At 41.5% G+C, this 26690-nt stretch overlaps 1 protein-coding gene across 1 annotated transcript in view; it reads right to left on the minus strand.

Moving 5' to 3' along the window:
* Nucleotides 1-1159: 1159 nt before the first annotated feature.
* Nucleotides 1160-26690, minus strand: part of LOC141042731 (uncharacterized) — a 134635-nt gene continuing 109104 nt past the window's right edge. The window contains exons 6-7 of the mRNA XM_073511611.1: nucleotides 1386-1510; nucleotides 1160-1319 (exon numbers count right to left, since the gene is read on the minus strand). Coding sequence (XP_073367712.1) covers nucleotides 1160-1319; nucleotides 1386-1510 — 285 coding nt within the window. The remainder of the gene's footprint in view (nucleotides 1320-1385; nucleotides 1511-26690) is intronic.

The following is a 26690-nucleotide window of genomic DNA, read 5'->3' on the forward strand; positions in this document are numbered from 1 at the left end:
TCCCTTGCAAGTGGAGTCATGCCCTGATTTTCCAATTGTCCAGTATGCTGATGACACCTTGGTTATTCTGCAAGCAGATGCAAAGCAATTACATTGCCTCAAAGCCCTTCTCAATACTTTTGCTGATGCCACGGGCCTTAAAGTTAACTACAATAAATCAAGTATGATTCCAATAAATGTGCCAGAAGAGAAGATGGAGATTTTGATAAATACTTTTCATTGCAAGAAGGAATCTTTTCCAATCAAATATTTGGGAGCACCCCTAGGCCTTCATAAGCCTACTGTTGAGCAGTGTTTTCCTCTTGTCACAAGACTGTAGAAGAAGATTGTGGGATTGTCCACCTTTATGACTTTGGCTAGGAGATTGCTGCTAGTGAAATCTGTCCTCAACTCATTGTTGATCTATCTCATGGGATGCCTTGATGTGCCTGTCACCATCAAAACCCAAGCCATAAAATACTTGAGACATTGTCTTTGGAGAGGCCCTGATCTGGAAGACCATAGACCTGCCATGGTGGCATGGAGTACTGTGTGTAGACCTAAAAATCAAGGTGGCTTAGGAGTGATTGATATTTTTGTTCAGAATAAAGCGCTGCTTCTCAAGAACCTACATAAGTTCTACAACAGACACAATATTCCCTGGGTCAACTTGATTTGGGAATCCTACTACAGCAATGATTCTCTGCCTGGTAATAGCTGGATGGGATCTTTTTGGTGGAAGGAAAACCTTAAGCTGATTGATAACTATAAGTCCTTGGCCAGATGCAACATAGGTGATGGAAAGAGTGCTTATTTTTGGACTGATCTTTGGCACTCACATTGCTTGCAAGACATGTTCCCCCACTTATTCTCTTTTGTGAAAAACAAGGATGCTACTGTTCACACCATTCTCCAAACCGAGTACTTAGAGGACCTATTCCATCTACCACTGACTGTGCAAGCTTTCCAGGAATTTGAGGCTATGGAGGACATATGCATTGCTTTAAGGGCCTCTGATACTTTGGATTGCACTGACACCTGGAGTTACATATGGGGAAATGAGCAATTCTCTGTGGCTATGGCAAATAAAGTACCGATGGGAGTTAAAGTTATGCCACAACAGTTCAATTGGATCTGGAGCAGCTCTTGTCAGCCAAAACATAAGGTGTTTTTTTGGAGACTACTTCATGACAGGCTCAATACTAGAAATCTTCTGAGAAGGAAATCTTTTCAGCTGGGCAACTATAATTGTGCTGTCAACAATTGTCCACAGGAAGAGACTCTTCAGCACCTTTTCTGGACTTGCCCTTTTGCTGCACAGTGTTGGGACCTGATTTGCCCTTCAAGACAGGCAAATGTTTCAATCATGGAAGCTTTTCTTGATCTCAAGCAGAAACTTCATGTACCTTTCTTCATGGAGATAGTTATCCTTGCCTCTTGGGCTATTTGGATCTCCAGGAACAACCTGATTTTCCAAGTGATTCAACCTAGCATTCAAAGGTGGAAAGCCATCTTCATGGAGGAGCTCTTTCTTCTCAGATTTAGAATTAAAAAGAGTTATGCTGGAGCATACTGTTTTTGGCTGGATAATCTTGTTCTATAATCCTAGTTCTTAGTTGTTAGTTTTCTTTTCTCTTTTTGGCTTCCTCCTTGGCTTATCTCAAGCCTTTTGTACTTTGGTTCCATTTTGGGACTTTACTTTTTTAGATTAATAAAAATTGCAGTGGGGTTTTGCCCTACTGTGTATAGTCAATTTTTTTAATATATATTCAAAAATTCTAGTTGCCGACATTCTCCCTCTTCATGTAGATCTTATAAAATAAGATAGAGAAGGCATAAGTATTGTACCATAATGTGTAATAACAGCCCATAATGCAATAACATCAATATAAAAGCATGATGCAAAATGAACGTATCAACTCCCCAAGCTTAGACCTCGGTTGTCCTCAAGCGAAAGCCGAAATCGATAAATTTGTTCACATGTTTAGAGACAGAGGTGTCGATAAAATAAAATACGGACATGAGGGCATCATGATCATCTTTAAAACAACAACATATAGAGTCATATAATCTCTTATGATAAAGTAACAATTTGTTCACAAGATAAAGTATGAATCAAAAACTTTTATTGAAAACTAACAAACTACGACCTCAGTCATTGGAGCAATTGCAATTTATCATAACATCGGAAAGAGTCAATGTAAGAGCCTTTAAGCAAGTTCACATACTCAACTATCTTTTAGTCTTTCACAATTGCTAACACTCACGTGATACTTATGAGTTCAAAGCCTCAGTCGGACACAGAGAAAGACAGGGGCTTATAGTTTTGCCTCCCAACCTTTTACGCCAAGGGTAATATCAACAATAATACTTTATGATAACCTACATCCGAGTGGATATTTATATCTAGATCTTTCCCCAACATATAGAGCTTGCCAAAAACAAAAAAAATGTAAAAAGAAAGCTGAAGTTCACCGTGACTCCTGTAGAAGGGTAGAAGATAAAAGTAAAAGATAGGTTGTTCGCAGAGGGAAGTAGAGGTTGTCATGCGCTTTTATGGTTGGATGCACACACTCTTAATGCGAAAGAATGTCACTTTATATTGCCGCTTGTGATAAAGAACTTTATTATGTAGTCTGTCGCTTTTATTTCTTCCACATCACAAGTTCGTATAAAGCTTATTTTCCTCACACTAATAGATCATACATATTTAGAGAGCAATTTTATTGCTTGCACCAATGACAACTTACTTGAAGGATCTTACTCAATCCATAGGTAGGTATGGTGGACTCTCATGGAAAAACTGGGTTAAGGGATTTTGGATGCACAAGTAGTATCTCTACTTGGTGCGAAAGATTTGGCTAGCATAAGAGGGAAAACAAGCTCAACATGTTGGAGGGCCCATGATAATATAACTTCTATTCGGATATAAGAAAACATAACCCATTATGTTGTCTTCCTTGTCCAACATCAACTTTTTAGCATGTCATATTTTAATGAGTGCTCACAATCACAAAAGATGTTCAAGATAGTATATTTATATGTGAAACCTCTCTTTCTTTATTACTTCCTATTAATTGCGACAATGACCAAAACTATGTTTGCCAACTATCAAAATTTTTTATTCATCATACTTCTTATATGTGAAGTCATCACTCTCCATAAGATCATTATATGATCTTTTTATTTATTTTATTCTTTCTTTTTCTTTTCCCTCAAGATCATAGTAAGAAAGCAAAGCCCTCAACTCAAAACTACTCTTTATTATATGACTCACGGACTCGAATACATAGATGGATCACAAAGCAAAGCTCAAAGACTAGATCATACTACAACTTACTAAATCGAGATATAACCAAAAGGATCGAACTAAGAAAAACAATAAAGGTAAAAGATGTAATGGTGATACGATACCGGGGCACCTCCCCCAAGCTTGGTTGTTGCCAAGGGGAGTGCCCATACCGATGTATTTAGATATCTTTCTTCGGAGGTGGTGATGATGAAGTAGATGATGTTGTAGGCTTGTGATACGTCTCCAATGTATCTATAATTTTGATTGTTCCATGCTATTATATTATCTGTTTTGGATGTTTTATATGCATTAATATGCTATTTTATATGATTTTTGGGACTAACCTATTAACTTAGAGCCCAGTGCCAGTTTATGTTTTTCCTTGTTTTAGTGTCTCACAGAAAAGGAATATCAAACGGAGTCCAAATGGAATAAAACTTTTGCCATGATTTTTCTTGGACCAGAAGACACCCAGGAGACTTGGAGTACAAGTCAGAGAAGCTTTGAGGCGGCCACAAGGGTGGAGGGCGCGCCTAGGGGGGTGGGGCGCCCCCCAACCTTGTGGGCCCCTTGTAGGTCTCCTGGCCAAATTCTTTCTCCTATATATACTCTTATACCCCAAAAACATCCAGGGGAGCTACGAAACCACTTTTCCACCGCCGCAACCTTCTGTACCCATGAGATCCCATCTTGGGGCCTTTTCCAGCATCCTTCTGGAGGGGGAATCGATCACGGAGGGCTTCTACATCAACACCATTGCCTCTCCGATGAGGCGTGAGTAGTTTACTTCAGACCTACGGGTCCATAGCTAGTAGCTAGATGGCTTCTTCTGTCTCTTTGATTCTCAATACAAAGTTATCCTCGATGTTCTTGGAGATCTATTCGATGTAATACTCTTTTGCGGTGTGTTTACCGAGATCCAATGAATTGTTGATTTATGATCAATTTTATCTATGAATATTATTTGAATCTCCTCTGAATTCTTATACGCATGATTTGATACCTTTGCAAGTCTCTTCGAACTATCAATTTGGTTTGGCCAACTAGATTGGTTTTTATCGCAATGGGAGAAGTGCTTAGCTTTGGGTTCAATCTTGCGGTGTCCTTTCCCAGTGACAGTAAGGGCAGCAAAGCACATATTGTATTTTTGCCATCGAGGATAAAAAGATGGGGTTTTCATCATATTGCTTGAGTTAATCTCGCTACATCATGTCATCTTCCTTAATGCGTTACTCTATTCTTATGAACTTAATGCTCTAGATGCAGCCAGGAGTCGGTCGATGTGTGGAGTAATAGTAGTAGATGCAGAATCGTTCCGGTCTACTTGACACGGACGTGATGCCTATATTCATGATCATTGCCTTAGATATCGTCATAACTTTGCACTTTTTTGTCAATTGCTTGGCAGTAATTTGCTCACCCACCGTAATAATTCCTATCTTGAGAGAAGCCTCTAGTGAAACCTATGGCCCCCGGCTCTATTTTACATCGTATTAGTTTCCCGCCAACTTGCCAATATCTTTCGCCGTTCCTTTACTTTGCAATCTTTACTTTCCTTTCCATAAACCAAAAATACCAAAAATATTACTTTACCGTTTATCCATCTCTATCAGATATCACTTTGCGAATAACCGTGAAGGGATTGACAACCCCTTTATCGCGTTGGTTGCAAGTTGGTGTTTGTTTGTGCAGGTATTCGGTGGCTTGTTGCGTAGTCTCCTACTGGATTGATACCTTGGTTCTCAAAACTGAGGGAAATACTTACGCTCCTTTGCTGCATCACCCTTTCCTCTTCAAGGGAAAAACCAATGCAAGCTCAAGAGGTAGCAAGAAGAATTTCTGGCGCCGTTGCCGGGGAGATCTACATCAAGCCAAGACATACCAAGTACCCATCATAAACTCTCATCCCTAACATTACATTATTTGCCATTCGCCTCCCGTTTTCCTCTCCCCCACCTCTAAAACGATTTTTGAAAAGATCCGCCTTTTCTTCGCCCCTCTTCCGTTCGTCTTCTTCGCTTGCTTTTTGTGTGCTCGTGTGTTGGATTGCTTGCTTTTTCGTGATGGCTCAAGATAATACCAAATTGTGTGGCTTTCCCAACACCAATAATAATGATCTTATTAGTACACCAATTGCTCCCGATGCTAATGCGGAATCTTGTGAGATTAATACCGCTTTGCTGAATCTTGTTATGAAAGATCAATTTTCCGGACTTCCCAATGAAGATGCCACATCCCATCTTAATAATTTCGTTGATTTGTATGTTATGCAAAATAAAAAAGATGCGGATAATGATATTGTTAAGTTGAATTTTAAGCAACTTGATCATGAATTTTCCGGCCTTCCCAATGAAGATGCCGCTAAGATCATCTCCCTTAGGAACGATATTATGAATTTTAAGCAACTTGATCATGAACATGTTGCACAATCTTGGGAGAGAATGAAATTGATGATACAAAATTGCCCTACTCATGGTTTGAATTTGTGGATGATTATACAATTTTTTTATGCCGGATTGAATTTTGCTTCTAGAAATCTTTTAGATTCGGCCGCGTGAGGCACTTCTATGGAAATTACTTTAGGAAAAGCTACCAAACTCCTAGATAATATTATGGTTAATTATTCTCAGTGGCTTACCAAAAGATCTTCCACTAGTAAAAAAGTGCATGCAATCGAAGAAATCAATGTTTTGAGTGGAAAGATGGATGAGCTTATGAAATTGTTTGCTAGTAAGAGTGCTTCTATTGATCCTAATGATATGCCTTTGTCTACTTTGATTGAAAACAATAGTGAATCTATGGATGTGAATTTTGTTGGTAGGAACAATTTTGGTAATAACGCGTACAGAGGTAATTTTAATCGTAGCCTGTTTTCTAGTAATTCCTCTAATAATTACGGCAATTCCTAAAACAATTCTTGTGTAAATTATAATAAGATGCCCTCTGAATTTGAGAAAAGTGTTAAAGAATTTATCAGTTCGCAAAAGAATTTCAATGCTTTGATTGAGGAAAAATTGCTTAAATTTGTTGATTTGGCTAGGAAAGTGGATAGAATTTCTCTTGATGTTGATTCTTTGAAACTTAGATCTATTCCACCTAAGCATGATATCAATGAGTCGCTCAAAGCCATGAGAATTTCTTGATGAATGCAATGAAAGAACCGCTAAGATGCGTGCTAAGAGAGATTGGTTTATAAAAGCGTGTTCTTCTAGTTTTCGTGATAATAATGATGAAGATCTAAAAGTGATTGATGTGACTCCTATTGAATCTTGTTTTATAATGTAAATCTTTATAAAGATGGGACTGGAGATGAGTCAACTTTAGTTAGAAGGCGTCCCAAATGATTCGGAGTTTTTAGATCTTGATGCAAAAAATTGATAAAAGTGGGTTTGGAGAGGTCAAAACTTTAGATAGCCATGAACCCACTATTTTGGATTTCAAGGACTTTAATTATGATAATTGCTCTTTGATAGATTGTATTTTCTTGTTGCAATCCATGTTGAATTCTCCTCATGCTTATAATCAAAACAAAGCTTTCACTAAACATATCGTTGATGCTATGATGCAATCTTATGAAGAAGAGCTTAATTTGGGAGTTTCTATTCCTAGAAAACTTTATGATGAGTGGGAACCTACTATTAAGATTAAGACTAAAGATTATGAATGCTATGCTTTGTGTGATTTGGGTGCTATTTCCACAATTCTGAAAACTTTATGTGATGTGTTAGGTTTCCGCGAATTTGATGATTGTTCCTTAAATTTGCATCTTGCGGATTCCACTATTAAGAAACCTATGGGAAGAATTAATGATTTTATTATTGTTGCAAATAGGAATTATGTGCTTCTTGATATAGATTGCAATCCTACATGTCCTATTATTCTTGGTAGACCTTTCCTTAGAACGATTGGTGCAATTATTGATATGAAAGAAGGAAACATTAGATTTCAATGTCTGTTAAGGAAAGGCATGGAACACTTCCAAGAAAGAAAATTAAATTAACTTATGAATCTATTATGAGAGCCACATATGGATTGCATACCAAAGATGACAACACTTAGATCTATTCGTGTTTTTATGCCTAGCTAGGGGCGTTAAATAATAGCGCTTGTTGGGAGGCAGCCCAATTTTATTTTTGTTCTTGCTTTTTAGGTCCTGTCTTGCTTTGAATAAATCATCTAGCCTCTGGTTAGATGTGGTTTTGTGTTTTAATTAGTGTTTGTGCCAAGTAAGACCTATGGGATAGCCTACGATGATAGTTAATTTGATCTTGCTGAAAAACAGAAACTTTTGCGCTCACGAAAACAATTCTTGTTTTTAGCTGGATAGTGCTTTTTAGTCGATTCTTTTTGCAGAAGATTAATAAACAAATTATCTAGGACTTTCTATTTTCGGATAAGTTTTAGAGTTACATAAGTATTCAAACTATACAGATTTCTAAGACTGTTCTGTTTTTGACATATTCTGTTTTTCGCGTGTTGTTTGCTTATTTTGATGAATCTATGGCTAGTATCGGGGGGTATGAACCATGGAAAAGTTGGAATACAGTAGATATTACACCAATATAAATAAAGAATGAGTTCACAATAGTACCTAAAGCGGTGATTTGTTTTCTTATACTAACAGAGTTTACGAGATTATCTCTTAAGTTTTGTGTTGTGAAGTTTTCAAGTTTTGGGTGAGGATTTGATGGAATGTGGAATAAAGTGTGGCAAGAGCCTAAGCTTGGGGATGACCAAGGCACCCCAAGGTAATATTCAAGGATGTCAAAAAGCCTAAGCTTGGGGATGCCCCAGGAAGGCATCCCCTGTTTCATCTTCGTCTATCGGTAACTTTACTTGACGCTATATTTTTATTCACCACATGATATGTGTTTTGTTTGGAGCGTCTTGTATGATTTGAGTTATTGATTTTTAGTTTGCCAAAATCATCCTTGCTGTACACACCTTTTTATAGAGACACACATGAATCATGATTTATTAGAATGCTCTATGTGCTTCACTTATATCTTTTGAGCTAGGCAAATTTGCTCTAGTGCTTCACTTATATCTTTTTAGAGCACGGCGGTGGCTTTATTTTATAGAAATTGATGAACTCTCATACTTCACTTATATTATTTTGAGAGTCTCTAAACAGAATGGTAATTTGCTTTGGTTATAAAATTAGTCCTAATATGATAGGCATCCAAGAGGGATATAATAAAAACTTTCATATAAAGTGCATTGAATACTATGAGAAGTTTGATTCTTTATGATTGTTTTGAGACATGAAGATGGTGATATTAGAGTCATGCTAGTATGTAGTTGTGAATTTGAGATATACTTGTGTTAAAGTTTGTGAGTCCCGTAGCATGCATGTATGGTGAACCGTTATGTGATGAAGTCGGAGCATGATTTATTTTTTGATTGTCTTCCTTATGAGTGGCGGTCGGGGACGAGCGATGGTCTTTTCCTACCAATCTATCCCCCTAGGAGCATGCGCGTAGTACTTTGTTTTGATGACTAATAGATTTTTGCAATAAGTATGTGAGTTCTTTATGACTAATGTTGAGTCCATGGATTATACGCACTCTCACCTTTCCGCCATTGCTAGCCTCTCTAGTACCGCGCAACTTTCGCCGGTACCATAAACCCACCACATATCCTTTCTCAAAACAGCCACCATACCTACCTATTATGGCATTCCATAGCCATTCCGAGATATATTGCCATGCAACTTTCCATCGTTTCGTTTATTATGACACACATCATCATTGTCATATTGCTTTGCATGATCATGTAGTTGACATCGTATTTGTGGCAAAGCCACCGTTCATCATTTTTTATACATGTCGCTCTTGATTCATTCCACATCCCGGCACACCGCCGGAGGGATACACATATGGTCATATTTTGTTCTAAGTATCGAGTTGTAATTCTTGAGTTGTAAGTAAATAAAAGTGTGATGATCTTCATTATTAGAGCATTGTCCCATGTGAGGAAAGGATGATGGAGACTATGATTCCCCCACAAGTCGGGATGAGACACCGGACGAAAAAAATGAGAGAAGGCCCAAATAAAAAAATGAGAGAAAAGAGAGAAGGGACAATCACTACAAAAAAATACACTTCCGTGATGATACGTGTTTGTCACAGTAGGTCACGTTTTCTGTCATGCACGTACATCCATGACGATTTTATGACAGAATCAAGATAGTCATACCTGTGCTGTCGTAGAAGTGTTCCATGACATTACCAAAATTATCATCATGGAAGTGTCCACTTCCATGACGATAAATGGCGCGTCATGGAAGTGTTTTTGTCAAGGGTGACTGACATGTGGCATCCACCGTAACGGGACGCCGTTAAGCTATCGGGTCTGGTTTTGGATCTGATAATCCGTTAACAGCCCGGACCAATGAGGATTTTCCACGTGTAAAATTCTCATTGGCCGGAGGAAACACGTGTTGGCTCACAGTTGGGGCAAATGTCATCCATTCATTGGACATGAGGCTCCTATGATACATCGACACGTGGCACAGCCGAACAGAGGCCATTCTGGTGAAAGGCCAGCCCGTTTGACTTGGTCAAAAGGTAACGGCCGGCCCACGGAAAGCCTGTTAATGGCCTGTTCGTATATAGCCCATTTACGGTCCGCTAACTCATGGCCCGTTATGGCCTATCGGAATTAAGCCCAGTAGCTTCATCTGGGCCATCCAATATGATTCCAGCCCGTTGTAACTTCCGGCCCCTGTATGGCCCATGATGTCTTTCGGCCCATACGAGGCCATTTGTAACTCTTGGTCCATTAACGGCCTGTGGTGAATCTGGCCTCCAATGAACAGTGGACCGCTTTATACCCATTAACGGCCCATTATTCCATTTGGCCGTTTCCAACCAGTGTTATCTTTCGGCCTTCTCAGGGCCCATTTACTCTTGCGCTCATTTCCAGCATTCGGTTACTTACGACCCGTTACTGGCCTTTTCTGCTTGTGATCCAAATTCAGCCCATGGTTACAATCGGCCCGTTAATCTATTGGGCCGTTTTCATAGCATCATCAAATACGGCCGATTAACGATGGCCCGTTATGGTTGGCCCATGAACGGACGATTCGAAATCTAGCCCATTTACAACCCATAATGCGGTCTGTCATTGGCCCATGTTTGGCCGATCGATCATACGGCCCGTAGAAGGCCCATTGATGCTACGACCCGTGGAAGGCCCATTGTTTCTATGGCCTTTAGAAGGCCCATTGTTTCTACGGCCCGTTGGAGGCCCATGGTAACTACAGTAAATATGTAGCCCATGGTTATTGTGGCCTAGTTTTAAAAAATAGGTTATTGCGGCCACTAGCAAACCGCGGAAAAAGAACTGCACTGACTACAAGCAAACAAGTAAACAAGACAACAAGGAAATAAATAAGCAAGCAACTTATGCTAGGCTATCACAACTATTACACATATTACATCCACTGGGCATCAAAGTTCGCCACCAGTGCAAATATAGGGAACAAAGCAGCATATCATATACACTGGTTGTCAAAGTTGGCGACCAGTGCAAATAAACGGCGCAGCAAAACAAGTCCAGAACTGAAACCACTTCAGAAGAGCTCAAGAAACAATATCCTGGGTACCCATAATGCTGGCAAGATGCTTAGCAAGCTTATTAACTTTCTCTTGTTTGGCGCTTAATTCCTCCAGCGCTCGCTGTTGCACCAGAAAGTATGCATTTGAATTATGCAGGGACTTCCTCAGTCCTTCAGCTTCCTGTCGCATCACATTTGATCGATGTCTTTCAACTTGAAGTTGAGACTCAAGAAGACGAACTGATTCAGGCAGCGAGTTCGAAGAGCTTGTGCCAGCAGTAGTGGCTAGTAACTCGAACACTACATCAAGACAGGACTTTTGGGTTCTCTCACCGTCGTCAAGATAGTTTTTATCAGCTTTCTTGAGACCAACAGGGATGTCTCACTATCTTGAACCTTATCTGCATTACTTCCTTTAGCGTTGCATAACAGGGTACTGTTCTCCAATATTTTGTCCGCATTCTAAAAGAGAAACAAGCAGACACATCACAGGTTTACCATGTTGTATATGAAACTCATTTTGGTAAATAAGTTCAGTAGTAAAGTGGATAGGATAACAACATGAAACAAACATATATCTATGTACCATGGTCACTTTATGGTCTACATGATTCTAGTTTTTGTTGCCAAATCAAGATAGAGACACAATTCAAATAATATTTGTTCAAGACAAAGCAGAATAGACAGAATATAAGTGTGTGTCGTGGTTTTGTCATGGCACATGTCCTAGGGAAAGGACTTAGTCGTGGAGCCATCGCTACGGGTTAACTTAAAGGGGTTAAGCGGACAAGGGACGCAGAGAGTTTATACTGGTTCGGCCCCTTGCGGTGAAGGTAAAAGCCTAATCCAGTTGTTGTGGAATTGCTAGGGTTTCGATGACCAGGGTGCGAATACGCGTTGCCTGAGTCTCGAGTTGTAGTCTGTTGTCCTAAACCCCACCGCCGGGTCGTCCCCTTATATACATGGGTTGACGCCCGTCGGTTTACAGAATCCCGAGGCCGGCTCATAAACGTGTCCGGCTCGGTCTCTGCTCTTTCTATCTTACAACACAAGTTTACATATCAATGTCGGTTTATGTCTACAGGCCTTAAACCGGCTTTGGGCCCTGGGCCTTCATAAAGCATCACCGTCTTCACCTTCATGGGCTTCAGATATAGTGAACTACTATGGGGTAACCCGGCCTCTCCTGGCCAGTTTACGCCCAGTGGTAATATCCCCAACATTAGGCCCCAGATTGATTTGAACTGGTTCATGTCAATCCTCAATACTTAAGAAAATTTCTTCTTCAACACCTTCACATTGTCTTGTAAACCACCATGACGTCACCTTCTAGGACCATGATAAATCGCCATGACGTCATCTATTATTAAAACCTGTGTATAACCCACCTTGATTAATGGGCCTCCGACAATCGAGGCAACAGAGCTGTCACATATCCCATTTTTCGGGCTCCTCGATTCTCGCGCCTCCCTTTATCCATTCACCTTATAAATAGGCCGAGGGGTCTCTTTCACTTTTCCCCCTTGTGCGTCTTCGCGTCGTATTCTTCCTCGCACCAACCGACCTTCGAGCTCTGCCACCGCCGTCGTCCTTCGCCTCTACCTCAACAACGGCCACTGCATCAACCTGACCGTACCAGAGACACGCGATGATCCTCCGCTGCTTCCTCAGTACCAGTAAGCTCCCCTTCGTCTTATTCCAGATCCGCCATTAGGGTTCAGTGTTCACCATAGTTCTTCAAAGTTCTTGGCACTGTTCTTCCCTGTTCCTCTCGTTAGCACAAACGACTAGCTGGATCTGACACTTTTTATGCGGCCGTAGCCATAGTCCTTTTTTCCTTATTAGATCTTCTCCTTTACACAGAACTCATCTGAACTTACCAAACTGTTTATGCACTTGAAATTAGGTCTAATTTTTTTTCTAGTTTCTGTCATACTGCAGATCTGAAATTTATCACATCAATCTGCAAAACTTGTTTTTCCCTCACTTAAGTACTTTAGATCTGTACCTTATATTCCAAAATTGGCGGTTTAATCTCATAGAAAAATGATAATCCGGTAGGTACCATTAGTCCCCTGTTGAACTGCCAATGCATTCGTCATTGTACTGTCTCCATTATCAGACTCGTGTTTACCAACAACAAACCCCGGTTTAACAATATGCTTACATCCTTGTACCGCTTTATAGCTGTTCACTGTGAATCTTAAACCGGCAATAATCATGTTTCAGCTTCTCATTGCAATGGCCAAGCAAGTCTATTAATGCAACTGGGTTCCTTCCCGGGTCACGGAAGATTAGTTAAACAGATGCGTCACAACGGGCGCTTTGGCCAAGAAAGATGTCATTCACTGGAGGGCCCCTGGCCCGGAAAGTCCTCCTACACCCAAGGACGGAGAGGTAGTCGTTTTTGTTGACCATCTGGGCCGAGGCTTTAGCCCTCCCGGTTCTAAATTCTTCCGAGATGTGCTGGCTAGTTTTCAACTTCGCCCTTAGGACATCGGTCCAAATTCTGTAACCAACATCTGCCACTTCCAAGTCTTCTGTGAAGCTTATCTGCAAGAGGAACCTACAGTTGAACTGTTTAGGGATTTCTTTCACTTAAACTGTCGCACAGAGTTCACGGATGGACCCAATACTGAATTGGGCGGAATGGCGGTTCAGAAAAGGAAGGAAGTCACTTTCCCTCATCCCAAGCTCCACAGTCACCCCAAAGAGTGGAACTAAACCTGGTTTTATTGCAAGGATGCATCTCCAACTGATGAAAACCCCCTACCGGGTTACCGCCCTGAACGCCTTAGCAACATGCATCCTTTTCCTCAGAGGTTAACAGCAAAGGAAAGGGCCATCTATGCCCCACAGCTATCGAAGCTTAGAGCCTTTATGGCAAACGGTTTAACAGGTGTTGATTTTGCTCGTTGTTGGATCGGTTGGAGCATCCTACCCTTAAGCCGGCGCCCCGGCTTGATATGTGAATACACAGGGAGTTTGACCGACCCTCAACGGCACATTAATATTCAACTGACGGAGGTTGAAATTACTGAGGCTGTCAAGAAAATGTTGAATGAACCGGAGGCCGTCTACAGCCAAACTGGACTAAGTCCTTTATGTACCTTCAACAAACCGCCATCTATATGAATTATATAACCTCCTGATCGTAAGTTACTTCTTTCAAAATATTCTCTGAAAGTTTGCCTGATTTTGACAGGGTGATGATCCGTTCTGGAATAAAAAACCACAAGATAAACCAGCAAAACCGCAAGACAAACCGGCCAAGCCAGTTCGCCCAAAGACCAAGGTTGTTAAAAAACCTGCCAAGAAAAGGACCACTGCATCCTCCGAGCCAAATGCTGATGACGATGTGGGTAACCCGGAATCAGAGGTAGAACTTGACTCTCTTGGTTCATTTTTCGTACACCTCATTGACAATGATTATTATCAGGACGACGCTGAAGGAAGTCATGCTGATTCAGATCATTCTTTCCTCCGATTCAGATCATCTGCCAACATCAAAAATCCGTCGAGCAAACCGGAAAGTAAAATTTTCTCACCCCTTGCTTACTTGGACCCAAACTTTCTTTTGAAGACGCCGCAGCACGAGGCTCGCTGCACAACCCGGCACAGCGGCCAGGTAGTTACCTCTGCCGGTTTACCGAACACTCCGGTTCGGAAACGCCGATCAAAGGTCTCTTATCCCCTTGACACTTCATGCCCCAAAGCGGGTTGTTTCCGTCAGCCTCTTAACCCGTCTAATTCAAATTATAAGGGTACTTCCCACTCATCTTCTGGCGAGTCATCGGCTGATACGTCTCCAACGTATCTATAATTTTTGATTGTTCCATGCTATTATATTATCTGTTTTGGATGTTTATGGGCTTTATTAAACACTTTTATATTATTTTTGGGACTAACCTATTGACCCAGAGCCCAGTGCCAGTTCCTGTTTTTCCCTTGTTTCAGTGTTTCGAAGAAAAGGAATATCAAACAGAGTCGAAACGGAATGAAACCTTCTGGAGAAGTTATTTTTGGAAAGAAAGCAACCCGAGAGACTTGGAGTAAACGTCAGGAAAGCAACAAGGGAGGCACGAGGCAGGGGGGCGCGCCCACCCCCCTGGGCGCGCCCTCCACCCTCGTGGGTCCCTCGTGGTTCCCCTGATGTATTTCTTCCGCCTATATATATCCATATACCCTAAAACGATCGGGGAATAGAATAGATCGGGACTTCCGCCGCCGCAAGCCTCAATAGCCACCAAAAACCAATCGGGACCCTGTTCCGGCAACCTGCCGGAGGGGGGAACCTTCACCGGTGGCCATCTTCATCATCCCGACGCTCTCCATGACGAGGAGGGAGTAGTTCACCCTCGGGGATGAGGGTATGTACCAGTAGCTATGTGTTTGATCTCTCTCTCTCTCTCTCTCGTGTTCTTGATTCGGCACGATCTTGATGTATCGCGAGCTTTGCTATTATAGTTGGATCTTATATATGATGTTTCTCCCCCTCTACTCTCTTGTAATGGATTGAGTTTTCCCTTTAAAGTTATCCTACCGGATTGAGTCTTGAAGGATTCGAGAAGACTTGATGTATGTCTTGCATGGGATAACCGTGGTGACAATGGGTTATTCTACTGATTCACTTGATGTATGTTTTGGTGATCAACTTGCGGGTTCCGCCCATGAACCTATGCATAGGGGTTGGCACACGTTTTTGTCTTGATTCTCCGGTAGAAACTTTGGGGCACTCTTTGAGGTTCTATGTGTTGGTTGAATAGATGAATCTGAGATTGTGTGATGTATATCGTATAATCATACCCACGGATACTTGAGGTGACATTAGAGTATCTAGGTGACATTAGGGTTTTGGTTGATGTCTGTCTTAAGGTGTTATTTTACTACGAACACTAGGGCTGTTTCTGACACTTATAGGAATAGCCCAATGGATTGATCGAAAAGATAACTTTGAGGTGGTTTCGTACCCTACCATAATCTCTTCATTTGTTCTCCGCTATTAGTGACTTTGGAGTGACTCTTTGTTGCATGTTGAGGGATAGTTATGTGATCCAATTATGTTATTATTGTTGAGAGAACCTGCACTAGTGAAAGTATGAACCCTAGGCCTTGTTTCCTAGCATTGCAATATCGTTTGTGCTCAGTTTTACCACTTGCTACCTTGATGTTTTTATATTTACAGATTACAAAAACCTATATCTACCATCCATATTGCACTTGTATCACCATCTCTTCGCCGAACTAGTGCACCTATACAATTTACCATTGTATTGGGTGTGTTGGGGACACAAGAGACTCTTTGTTATTTGGTTGCAGGGTTTCTTGAGAGAGACCATCTTCATCCTACGCCTCCCACGGATTGATAAACCTTAGGTCATCCACTTGAGGGAAATTTGCTACTGTCCTACAAACCTCTGCACTTGGAGGCCCAACAACGTCTGCAAGAAGAAGGTTGCGTAGTAGACATCAAGCAGTTTCTGGCGCCGTTGCTGGGGAGGTGAGTGCTTGAAGGTATATCTTTAGATCTTGCAATCAAATCTTTTAGTTTCTTGTTTTATCACTAGTCTAGTTTATAAAAGAAAACTACAAAAAATGGAATTAAGGGTGCCTCATATGCTTCATCTTTTTAGTATCTTTCGTGAAAATGATGGGAAGGAAATTTGTGCTCAAGTACTAGAAGAAGAATTACATAGAATGCTTGGCATAAAATATGTGAATGATGAGCATGCTTGCAATGTTGTTAGTACGAATTCTTTGAATACCCATGATGCTAATGATATGCAAAGCCACAAGCTTGGGGAAGCTATGTTTGACGAAGATGATATTTTTTGTCCCCCAAGCTTTGATGAGCAAATTTACTATGATGAAAGCATGCCTCCTATCTATGATGATTATTGTGATGACACATATGCTATAAAGAATAATTATAACCATGAAACTTGTCATCTTGATCTTAATTTTCAATCACATGATAGTTGTTTTGTTGAGTTTTCTCCTACTACTATTTCGAATGAGAAGAAGTTTGCTTATGTAGAGAGTAGTAAATTTTCTATACTTGTAGATCATGAAAAGAATGCTTTAAGTGCTGGTTATATTGTTGAATTCATTCATGATGCTACTGAAAATTATTATGAGAGAGGATCATATGCTTCTATGAATTGCAATAATATCAAGTTTCCTCTCTATGTGCTTAAAGTTTTGAAGTTATGCTTGTTTTGCCTTCCTATGCTAGTTGATTATTGTTCCCATAAGTTGTTTTCTCACAAAATCCCTATGCATAGGAAGTGGGTTAGACTTAAAAGTGCTAGTCATATTCTTCATGATGCTCTCTTTATGTTTCAATTCTTATCTTTTATGTGAGCATCATTGAAATCATCATGCCTAGCTAGGGGCGTTAAACGTTAGCGCTTGTTGGGAGGCAACCCAACTTTATTTTAGTTTCTTGCTTTTTGGTTCTGTTTAGTAATAAATAAATCATCTAGCCCCTGTTTAGATGTGGTTTTATGTTTTAATTAGTGTTTGTTCCAAGTAGAACCTTTGGGAAGACTTGGGTGGAGTCTTTATGATCATGCTGTAAAAAAACAGAAACTTTAGCGCTCACGAGATTAGCTAAAACTTTTTACTGGAGAGTGCTATTTAGTTGATTCTTTTTGAAGATGATTACTAGACAAATTCCTCAGGTCCAACAATTTATTTTAGAATTTTTGGAGTTCCAGAAGTATACGTTTCATACAGATTACTACAGACTGTTCTGTTTTTGACAGATTCTGTTTTCATTGTGTTGCTTGCTTATTTTGATGAATCTATGGCTAGTAAAATAGTTTATGAACCATAGAGAAGTTGGAATACAGTAGGTTTAAAACCAATATAAATAAAGAATGAGTTAATTACAGTACCTTGAAGTGGTGTTTTCTTTTCTTTCGCTAATGGAGCTCACGAGATTTTCTGTTAAGTTTTGTGTTGTGAAGTTTTCAAGTTTTGGGTAAAGATTCGATGGACTACGGAATAAGGAGTGGCAAGAGCCTAAGCTTGGGGATGCCCAAGGCACCCCAAGGTAATATTCAAGGACAACCAAGAGCCTAAGCTTGGGGATGCCCCGGATGGCATCCCCTCTTTCGTCTTCATTCATCGGTAACTTTACTTGGAGCTATATTTTTATTCACCACATGATATGTGTTTTGCTTGGAGCGTCATTTTATTTTATTTTGATTTGCTTGCTGTTGAAATAAAATACCAAGATCTGAAATCCTTAAATGTTAGAGAGTCTTCACATAGTTGCATAATTATTCAACTACTCATTGATCTTCACTTATATCTTTCGGGGTAGTCTGTCGTTTGCTCTAAGTGCTTCACTTACATCTTTTAGAGCACAATTGTGGTTTTATTTTGAAGAAATAGATGAAATCTCATGCTTCACTTATATTATTTTAAGAGTCTTAAATAGCATGGTAATTTGCTTAAAAAAATCCTAATATGCTAGGTATTCAAGAATTGTAAAAACTTTCTTATGAGTGTGTTGAATACTAAGAGAAGTTTGATGCTTGATGATTGTTTTGAGACATGGATGTAGTAATATTAAAGTTGTGCTAGTTGAGTAGTTGTGAATTTGAGAAATACTTGTGTTGCAGTTTGCAAGTCCCGTAGCATGGACGTATGGTAAACGTTATGTAACAAATTTTAAACATGAGGTGTTCTTTGATTGTCCTCCTTATGAGTGGCGGTCGGGGACGAGCGATGGTCTTTTCCTACCAATCTATCCCCCTAGGAGCATGCGCGTAGTGCTTGGTTTGTGATGACTTGCAGATTTTTGCAATAAGTATGAGAGCTCTTTATGATTAATGTTGAGTCCATGGATTATACGCGCTCTCACCTTTCCATCATTGCTAGCCTCTTCGGTACCATGCATTGCCCTTTCTCACATTGAGAGTTGGTGCAAACTTCGCCGGTGCATCCAAACCCCGTGATATGATACGCTCTTTCACACATAAACCTCCTTATATCTTTCTCAAAACAGCCACCATACCTACCTATTATGGCATTTCCATAGCCATTCCGAGATATATTGCCATGCAACTTTCCACCATTCCGTTTATCATGACACGTTCATCATTGTCATATTGCTTTGCATGATCATGTAGTTGACATATGTGGTAAAGCCACCGTTCATAATTCTTTCATACATGTCACTCTTGGTTCATTGCATATCCCGGTACACCGCTGGAGGCAGTCATATAGAGTCATACTTTGTTCTAGTATCGAGTTGTAATCATTGAGTTGTAAATAAATAGAAGTGTGATGATCATCATTCTCTAGAACATTGTCCCAAGTGAGGAATAAAAAAAAGAGAAAGGCCATAAAAAAAGAGAAGGCCCAAAAAATGAGAGAAAAAGAGAGAAGGGACAATGTTACTATCCTTTACCACACTTGTGCTTCAAGGTAGCACAATAATCTTCATGATAGAGAGTCTCTCGTTTTGTCACTTTCATATACTATTGGGAATTTTTAATTATAGAACTTGGCTTGTATATTCCAACAATGGGCCTCCTCAAGTGCCCTAGGTCTTCGTGAGCAAGCAAGTTGGATGCACACCCACTTAGTTTCTTTTGTTGAGCTTTCATATATTTATAGCTCTAGTGCATCTGTTGCATGGCAATCCCTACTCCTTGCATAACATCAATCGATGGGCATCTCCATAGCTCATTGATTAGCCTCGTTGATGTGAGACTTTCTCCTTTTTTGTCTTCTCCACATAACCCCCATCATCATATTCTATTCCACCCATAGTGCTATATCCATGGCTCACGCTCATGTATTGCGTGAAGGTTGAAAAAGTTTGAGATTACTAAAGTATGAAACAATTGCTTGGCTTGTCATCGGGGTTGTGCATGATGAGAGCATTCTCGTGTGACGAAAATGGAGCATGACTAAACTATATGATTTTGTAGGGATGAACTTTCTTTGGCCATGCTATTTTGAGAGGACATAATTGCTTAGTTAGTATGCTTGAAGTATTATTATTTTTATGTCAATATGAACTTTTATCTTGAATCTTTCGGATCTGAATATTCATATCACAATTAAGAAGAATTACATTGAAATTATGCCAAGTAGCATTCCACATCAAAAATTCTGTTTTTATCATTTACCTACTCGAGGACGAGCAGGAATTAAGCTTGGGGATGCTGATACGTCTCCAACGTATCTATAATTTTTAATTGTTCGATGCTATTATATTATCTGTTTTGGATGTTTATGGGCTTTATTAAACACTTTTATATTATTTTTGGGACTAACCTATTGACCCAGAGCCCAATGCCAGTTCCTGTTTTCCCCTTGTTTCAGTGTTTCAAAGAAAAGGAATATCAAACGGAGTCGAAACGGAATGAAACCTTCTGGAGAAGTTATTTTTGGAAAGAAAGCAACCCGGAAGACTTGGAGTGCACATCAGGAAAGCAACGAGGGAGGCACGAGGCAGGGGGCGCGCCCACCCCCCTGGGCGCGCCCTCCACCCTCGTGGGCCCCTCGTGGCTCCCCTGACGTATTTCTTCCGCCTATATATATCCATATACCCTAAAACGATCGGGGAACAGAATAGATCGGGAGTTCCGCCACCGCAAGCCTCTGTAGCCACCAAAAACCAATCGGGGCCCTGTTCCGGCACCCTGCCAGAGGGGGGAACCTTCACCGGTGGCCATCTTCATCATCCCGACGCTCTCCATGACGAGGAGGGAGTAGTTCGCCCTCGGGGCTGAGATTATGTACCAGTAGCTATGTATTTGATCTCTCTCTCTCGTGTTCTTGATTCCGCACGATCTTGATGTATCGCGAACTTTGATATTATAGTTGGATCTTATGATGTTTCTCCCCCTCTACTCTCTTGTATTGGATTGAGTTTTCCCTTTGAAGTTATCTTATCCGATTGAGTCTTTAAGGATTTGAGAACACTTGATGTATGTCTTGCGTGGGATAACCGTGGTGACAATGGGTTATTCTATTGATTCACTTGATGTATGTTTTGGTGATCAACTTGTGGGTTCCGCCCATGAACCTATGCATAGGGGTTGGCACACATTTTCGTCTTGATTCTCCGGTAGAAACTTTGGGGCACTCTTTGAGGTTCTATGTGTTGGTTGAATAGATGAATCTGAGATTGTGTGATGCATATCGTATAATCATACCCACGGATACTTGAGGTGACATTGGAGTATCTAGGTGACATTAGGGTTTTGGTTGATGTGGGTCTTAAGGTGTTATTTTACTACGAACTCTAGGGCTGTTTGTGACACTTATAGGAATAGCCCAATGGATTGATCGAAAAGAATAACTTTGAGGTGGTTTCGTACCCTACCATAATCTCTTCGTTTGTTCTCCGCTATTAGTGACTCTTTGTTGCATGTTGAGGGATAGTTATGTGATCCAATTATGTTATTATTGTTGAGATAACTTGCACTAGTGAAAGTACGAACCCTGGTCCTTGTTTCCTAGCATTGCAATACCGTTTGTGCTCACTTTTACCACTTGCTACCTTGCTGTTTTTTATATTTTCATATTACAAAAACCTATATCTACCATCCATATTGCACTTGTATCACCATCTCTTCGCCGAACTAGTGCACCTATACAATTTACCATTGTATTGGGTGTGTTAGGGACACAAGAGACTCTTTGTTATTTGGTTGCAGGGTTGCTTGAGAGAGACCATCTTCATCCTACGCCCTCCCACGGATTGATAAACCTTAAGTCATCCACTTGAGGGAAATTTGCTACTGTCCTACAAACCTCTGCAATTGGAGGCCCAACAACATCTACAAGAAGAAGGTCGCGTAGTAGACATCATCGGCCACAAAGCTTCCACCCCTCAAAACAGTTCTTGGGTGAGCTATACACTTCTTTTTATCCTTGATGTGTTATATTTATATACTGTACTGATCCTCATGTTTATTTTTCGGAGCGCCAAGCCCAGACCCAGCAAGAAGGCTCGGTTGAATAAACCGGCTGATGATAACGTGGCTGTTGAACCGAAAAAACTCCAGATCTTGAAGATACCGATGCTGACGCCATGCTTAATGATCCACCGACTCAAGACCATGAATTGTTTATTGAACAAGTAGAAATTGATACTACAAGCCACGCTGACAAACCGACCAGCCCGGTTCGTCCTGATGACAAATCGACCAGTCCAGCTAAGGCTACCAACAAACCGCCAACTCCCATGAAAGCTGCTGATGATAAAGAGGATGACGTCATGATTACTGGCATTGGCCATACCACTCCTGGCAATCATGTTGCTTTATCAAAGCATACTGCCAAGGACGAGCTCTCTGCTATCGACAAAGGTAAATGGAACGCCGATTTGTCAAGCTATGCCCATCTCAATGCTCAAGACCTTCACTCTGGCTTCTTGAACCGTCTGTACACCAGCCGTGACTATGAAGCCGATTTGGTAAATTTGATGAAAGAGCAATATGAGGTAACTAATGCTCAACTCTGCTTAACTGTCTCTCTTGTAAATTCCAAATATCAACTCCAGTAGCCCCCAAGTGACATTTTATGATATCAATTTGAACCGGGACTTAGCAATCACCTATCATGCTTAGCCTCCAGGGACCGGGTTATCACTTTAAGATGAACCGGTATTTGTAGAAGCACAATATTGTATTTTTCACTGATGTAGCCCCCAAGGGCCGGTTTAACTTTGTAAAGATGAACCGAGACTGTTAAAAGACTTCCCAAATCAATACTTTGAGAAAACATACATTAGCCCCCAAGTGCCAAGAGTAATACTTGTATTGTGCTTGGGACTTGTGAAAATTTCCGAGAACCAGCAAATATGCATTAGCCCCCAAGTATCAAGTACATAACTTGTTATGTGGTTGATACTTCAAACATGTAGCACCAACTCATTATACTTCTATCTTGTTATAGGCTGAATTGAGCAAAAAAGAAGCTCAAACCGCTGATCTACAAGAGAACATCAGATCCCATCAAGCCGAAACTGCCAAGGCAAAGGATGAGCTGACTAGCGCTTTAGCCGCTATGGAAAAGCTAAAGGAGAGTTTCAACAAAGAGCGTGCAGATTTGAACACGGAAAAATCCACTTTGCAGAAAAGAGCCGAAGACGCAGAAGTAGCTCTTAAACCGGTGGTAGATGAGCTGACTGGCGTAAAGCGGCAGATACATGCCATGACTGCTGCTGTGTTCGGTAAGCATCCTTGCCTTATACTTTCAACATATCTTTCCATGCGTTGCCAGTTTACTGACGTTTGTAACGATGCAGGAACTCGCATTAGTCATCTGGGCTCTGATGTACAGAAGAAGCTGAAAGCTGCCTACACGCTGATAGCGCAATTGTATACCGGCGCACAACGAATCATCTGCACTTCTTCTCACAATAAGCCGCCCCCGGCGTTAATCAAGGATACCTTAGCCAGGCTATCTATGTTGCCTGCCCGGGTAGAAGAGCTAAAGATATCTGCTGCAAGGGCTGGCGCTTTGACTGCACTGACCCGAGCAAACGCATGGGTGCCTGATCTTGATCCGGCAGACGTCATTAAAGGCTACCCAAGCTTAAAAGAAGACGGATCAGAATTTTGCACTGATGATCTCCGCACCATAAACCGGGAAGTTCGTCCACTGGCTTGTCAACTTGCTGAAGAAGCTGATCTGTCTTTTTACCAGGCGAGTTATGACACCATTAACAAACAGGTTGCTGCACCGACTCCTGAGGCTCAAAACCTAATCCCTCCAATCCGTAAGCACACTTATGCCCCTGATATTGAACCGTCCACCCTTATAAGCGACGAAGCTGTGTTCCAAGCATTAACTGGGATCGACTGGACAACCATTGACTTCCAGCCACTGGGTAGAGACGAAGAGGATGAACCGGTGCAAGATGATCCGCAGCCGGCAGGTCAAGCTGGTGACCAATCATAATCCGGAGGCCGGTTTAGTCTTCCACGTGCAGCAACACGTATTTGAGAAAAAATATCCTTTTGGGCACTGAAACGCCTTGTAATAGGCTAGTTAAAACACTTTATCTGTTATGCCTTTGTGCATATTTATCCGCGACTGATGCTTGCTAATCCGCCATGCTTAAGATATGATGTTCATAATCCATAGCAATTTATTCAAGCTATCCCTGCAGATAAAAAGCTTAAAGCACCCTGGCGGTTTACCACCGGGCGGGTCATAATACCCAAATATATATATAACCAAGGTTTATAACCAAGGCTGTAAAAAGATAACCAAATATGGAAATATGTGATACCTGTGACCTTGAGGCATAATGTTGGCTGACCAACTTTGTAGTGAAGGTAATAACCCTAACCTGGAGTATTAGTAACTCCTGTCATATTATGCCGGTTTACAATAAAACCGTTTCGGGTTGTGATAGTCTCCAGATTATAACTTATCATGTACTGACAACTTGGAGTTGACAGCCTAACCGGGTTGATGAACACCGGTTTAAAAACATCACAAATCTTGTCAAAAGAGAGAAAAACTTAGCAAAAAGCAAATAAGAACCCTTGTAGTCGAGGCTTTTCACGGGCTGCCAGGCCCCAAATTCGAGGCTTTTCATGGGCTGCCAGGCCACTGAGTTAAACCATTTTTGCAAAGCCTTTTAAGATGGTCCTCAATCCTTAACCAAACATCATTTTAACTTGACAAGTTCAGGGTCTTATTAGAGTAACTTGTCAAAGTTCGATGGGTCATACCAGGTTTACCTGGGCGGAGTGACTTACTTAAAGAGGCAGGCTAACCCGGGGTTTTAGGTGTATACACCAGGCTTCCAACCCATGGCTTGATAGCCTATTACAAGTGTAGATTCTTTGTTCATTTTGACAACAAATAATCCCCAAGTAACATTTTGAGCTGTACTCAGCCGGTGCCTATGTTTGAGTAGTTATTTTGCAACACTCTCTTTGGCTCCGGATTGATTTGGCTTTAAGCCGATCAAGAGGTGTGACTATGGTTCGGATACGACCAAGCCCCCAAGTGATGCTGTGGCATTGCGCCGATCAAGAGGTGTAGCTATGGTTCGGATACGACCAAGCCCCCAAATGATGTTATATAAAGCTTTGATAAGCTGAATCAAGGGGTAAACCGGACACTGCTTTATAAACAAAAGCTCCATGTAACCACACATGATGTAAGAAAAACAATAGATACCCCGCTTTAGCTGAGGTTCCGTTTTATTATATTGATCATAATATATACATTGTCATAATATGTACATAAGTAGAGCATATGGCTCAAGTATAGTAGGGCCGAAGATGAGCAATATTCCACGGCCGGTGGGTCTCCTCGTCCGATTTACGTGAGTCTTTGCGCTCTCGAACATCGATTAGGTAGTATGACCCGTTGTGCAGATTCTTGCTGACCACAAAGGGTCCTTTCCAAGGGGGGGATAGCTTGTGCATATCCGTCTGATCCTGGATGAGTCGGAGCACCAAATCACCTTCTTGAAAGGTTCTGGTTCTAACTCGGCGGCTGTGATAACGACGCAGATCTTGCTAATAAATCGCCGAACGGGCTGCTGCCATGTCACACTCCTCATCTAATAGGTCAAGAGCTTCCTGCCGTGCCTTCTCATTGTCAGCTTCGACATATGCCGCTACACGGGGTGAGTCATGACGGATGTCACTAGGAAGAACCGCCTCCGCTCCATAAACCATGAAGAATGGTGTGTACCCTGTCCATCTGTTGGGTGTGGTATTGATGCTCCATAACACAGAAGGTAACTCCTCAACCTAACAACCCGGCGTCCGTTGCAAAGGAACCATAAGCCGGGGTTTGATGCCTCTCAAGGTCTCTTGATTGGCCCTCTCCGCTTAACCATTGGACTGGGGGTGAACCACTGATGATACGTCAAGCCGGATGTGTTCATGTTGACAGAACTCCTTCATGGCACCCTTTGACAGATTGGTACCATTGTCTGTTATAATGCTGTGTGGAAAGCCAAACCGGAAGATCACCTTTTTGATAAATTGAACCGCCGTAGCTGCATCACACTTACTGACTGGCTCTGCCTCCACCCACTTCGTGAACTTATCAACCGCCACCAAAAGGTGGGTCTTCTTGTCCTTGGATCTCTTGAAGGGCCCAACCATATCCAGCCCCCAAGTTGCAAACGGCCAAGTGATTGAAATCATCCTCAATTCTTGAGCCTGTACATGAGCGCGTCGTGAGAATTTTTGACATCCATCACACCTTTTGACCAAGTCCTCGGCATCAGCATGAGCTGTTAACCAATAAAAACCATGACAAAATGCCTTGGCCACCGGAGACTTTGAACCGGCATGGTGACCACAATCTCGTTCATGGATCTCACGCAAAATTTCGCGGCCTTCTTCAAGAGACACACAGCGTTGAAATGCCCCTGTCACACTGCAATGATGTAACTCTCCATTGATAATAGTCATGGACTTGCACCGCCGGATTATCTGCCTGGCCAAAGTTTCATACTCTGGTAACTCGCCCCGGTTCATATACACCAGATATGGAACCGTCCAATCCGGAATAACATGAAGAGCTGCCACCAACTGAGCTTCCGGATCAGGAATAGCCAAATCCTCTTCACCAGGGAGGTTGATGGACGGATTATGCAGCACATTCAGAAAGACATTAGGTGGAACTGGTTTTCATTGGGAACCCAGGCGGCTTAAAGCGTCCGCTGCTTCATTCTTCCGCCGGTCCACATGATCCACCTGATAACCTTTGAAGTGACCTGCAACAATATCCACCTCACGACGATATGCCGCCATGAGTGGGTCCTTGGAGTCCCAAGTGCCGGACACTTGTTCAGCCACCAGGTCCGAGTCACCGAAGCACTTAACTCGGCTTAGGTTCATCTCC

This window comes from Aegilops tauschii, chromosome 3, assembly GCF_002575655.3.
Source record: "Aegilops tauschii subsp. strangulata cultivar AL8/78 chromosome 3, Aet v6.0, whole genome shotgun sequence".
NCBI lineage: Eukaryota > Viridiplantae > Streptophyta > Magnoliopsida > Poales > Poaceae > Aegilops > Aegilops tauschii.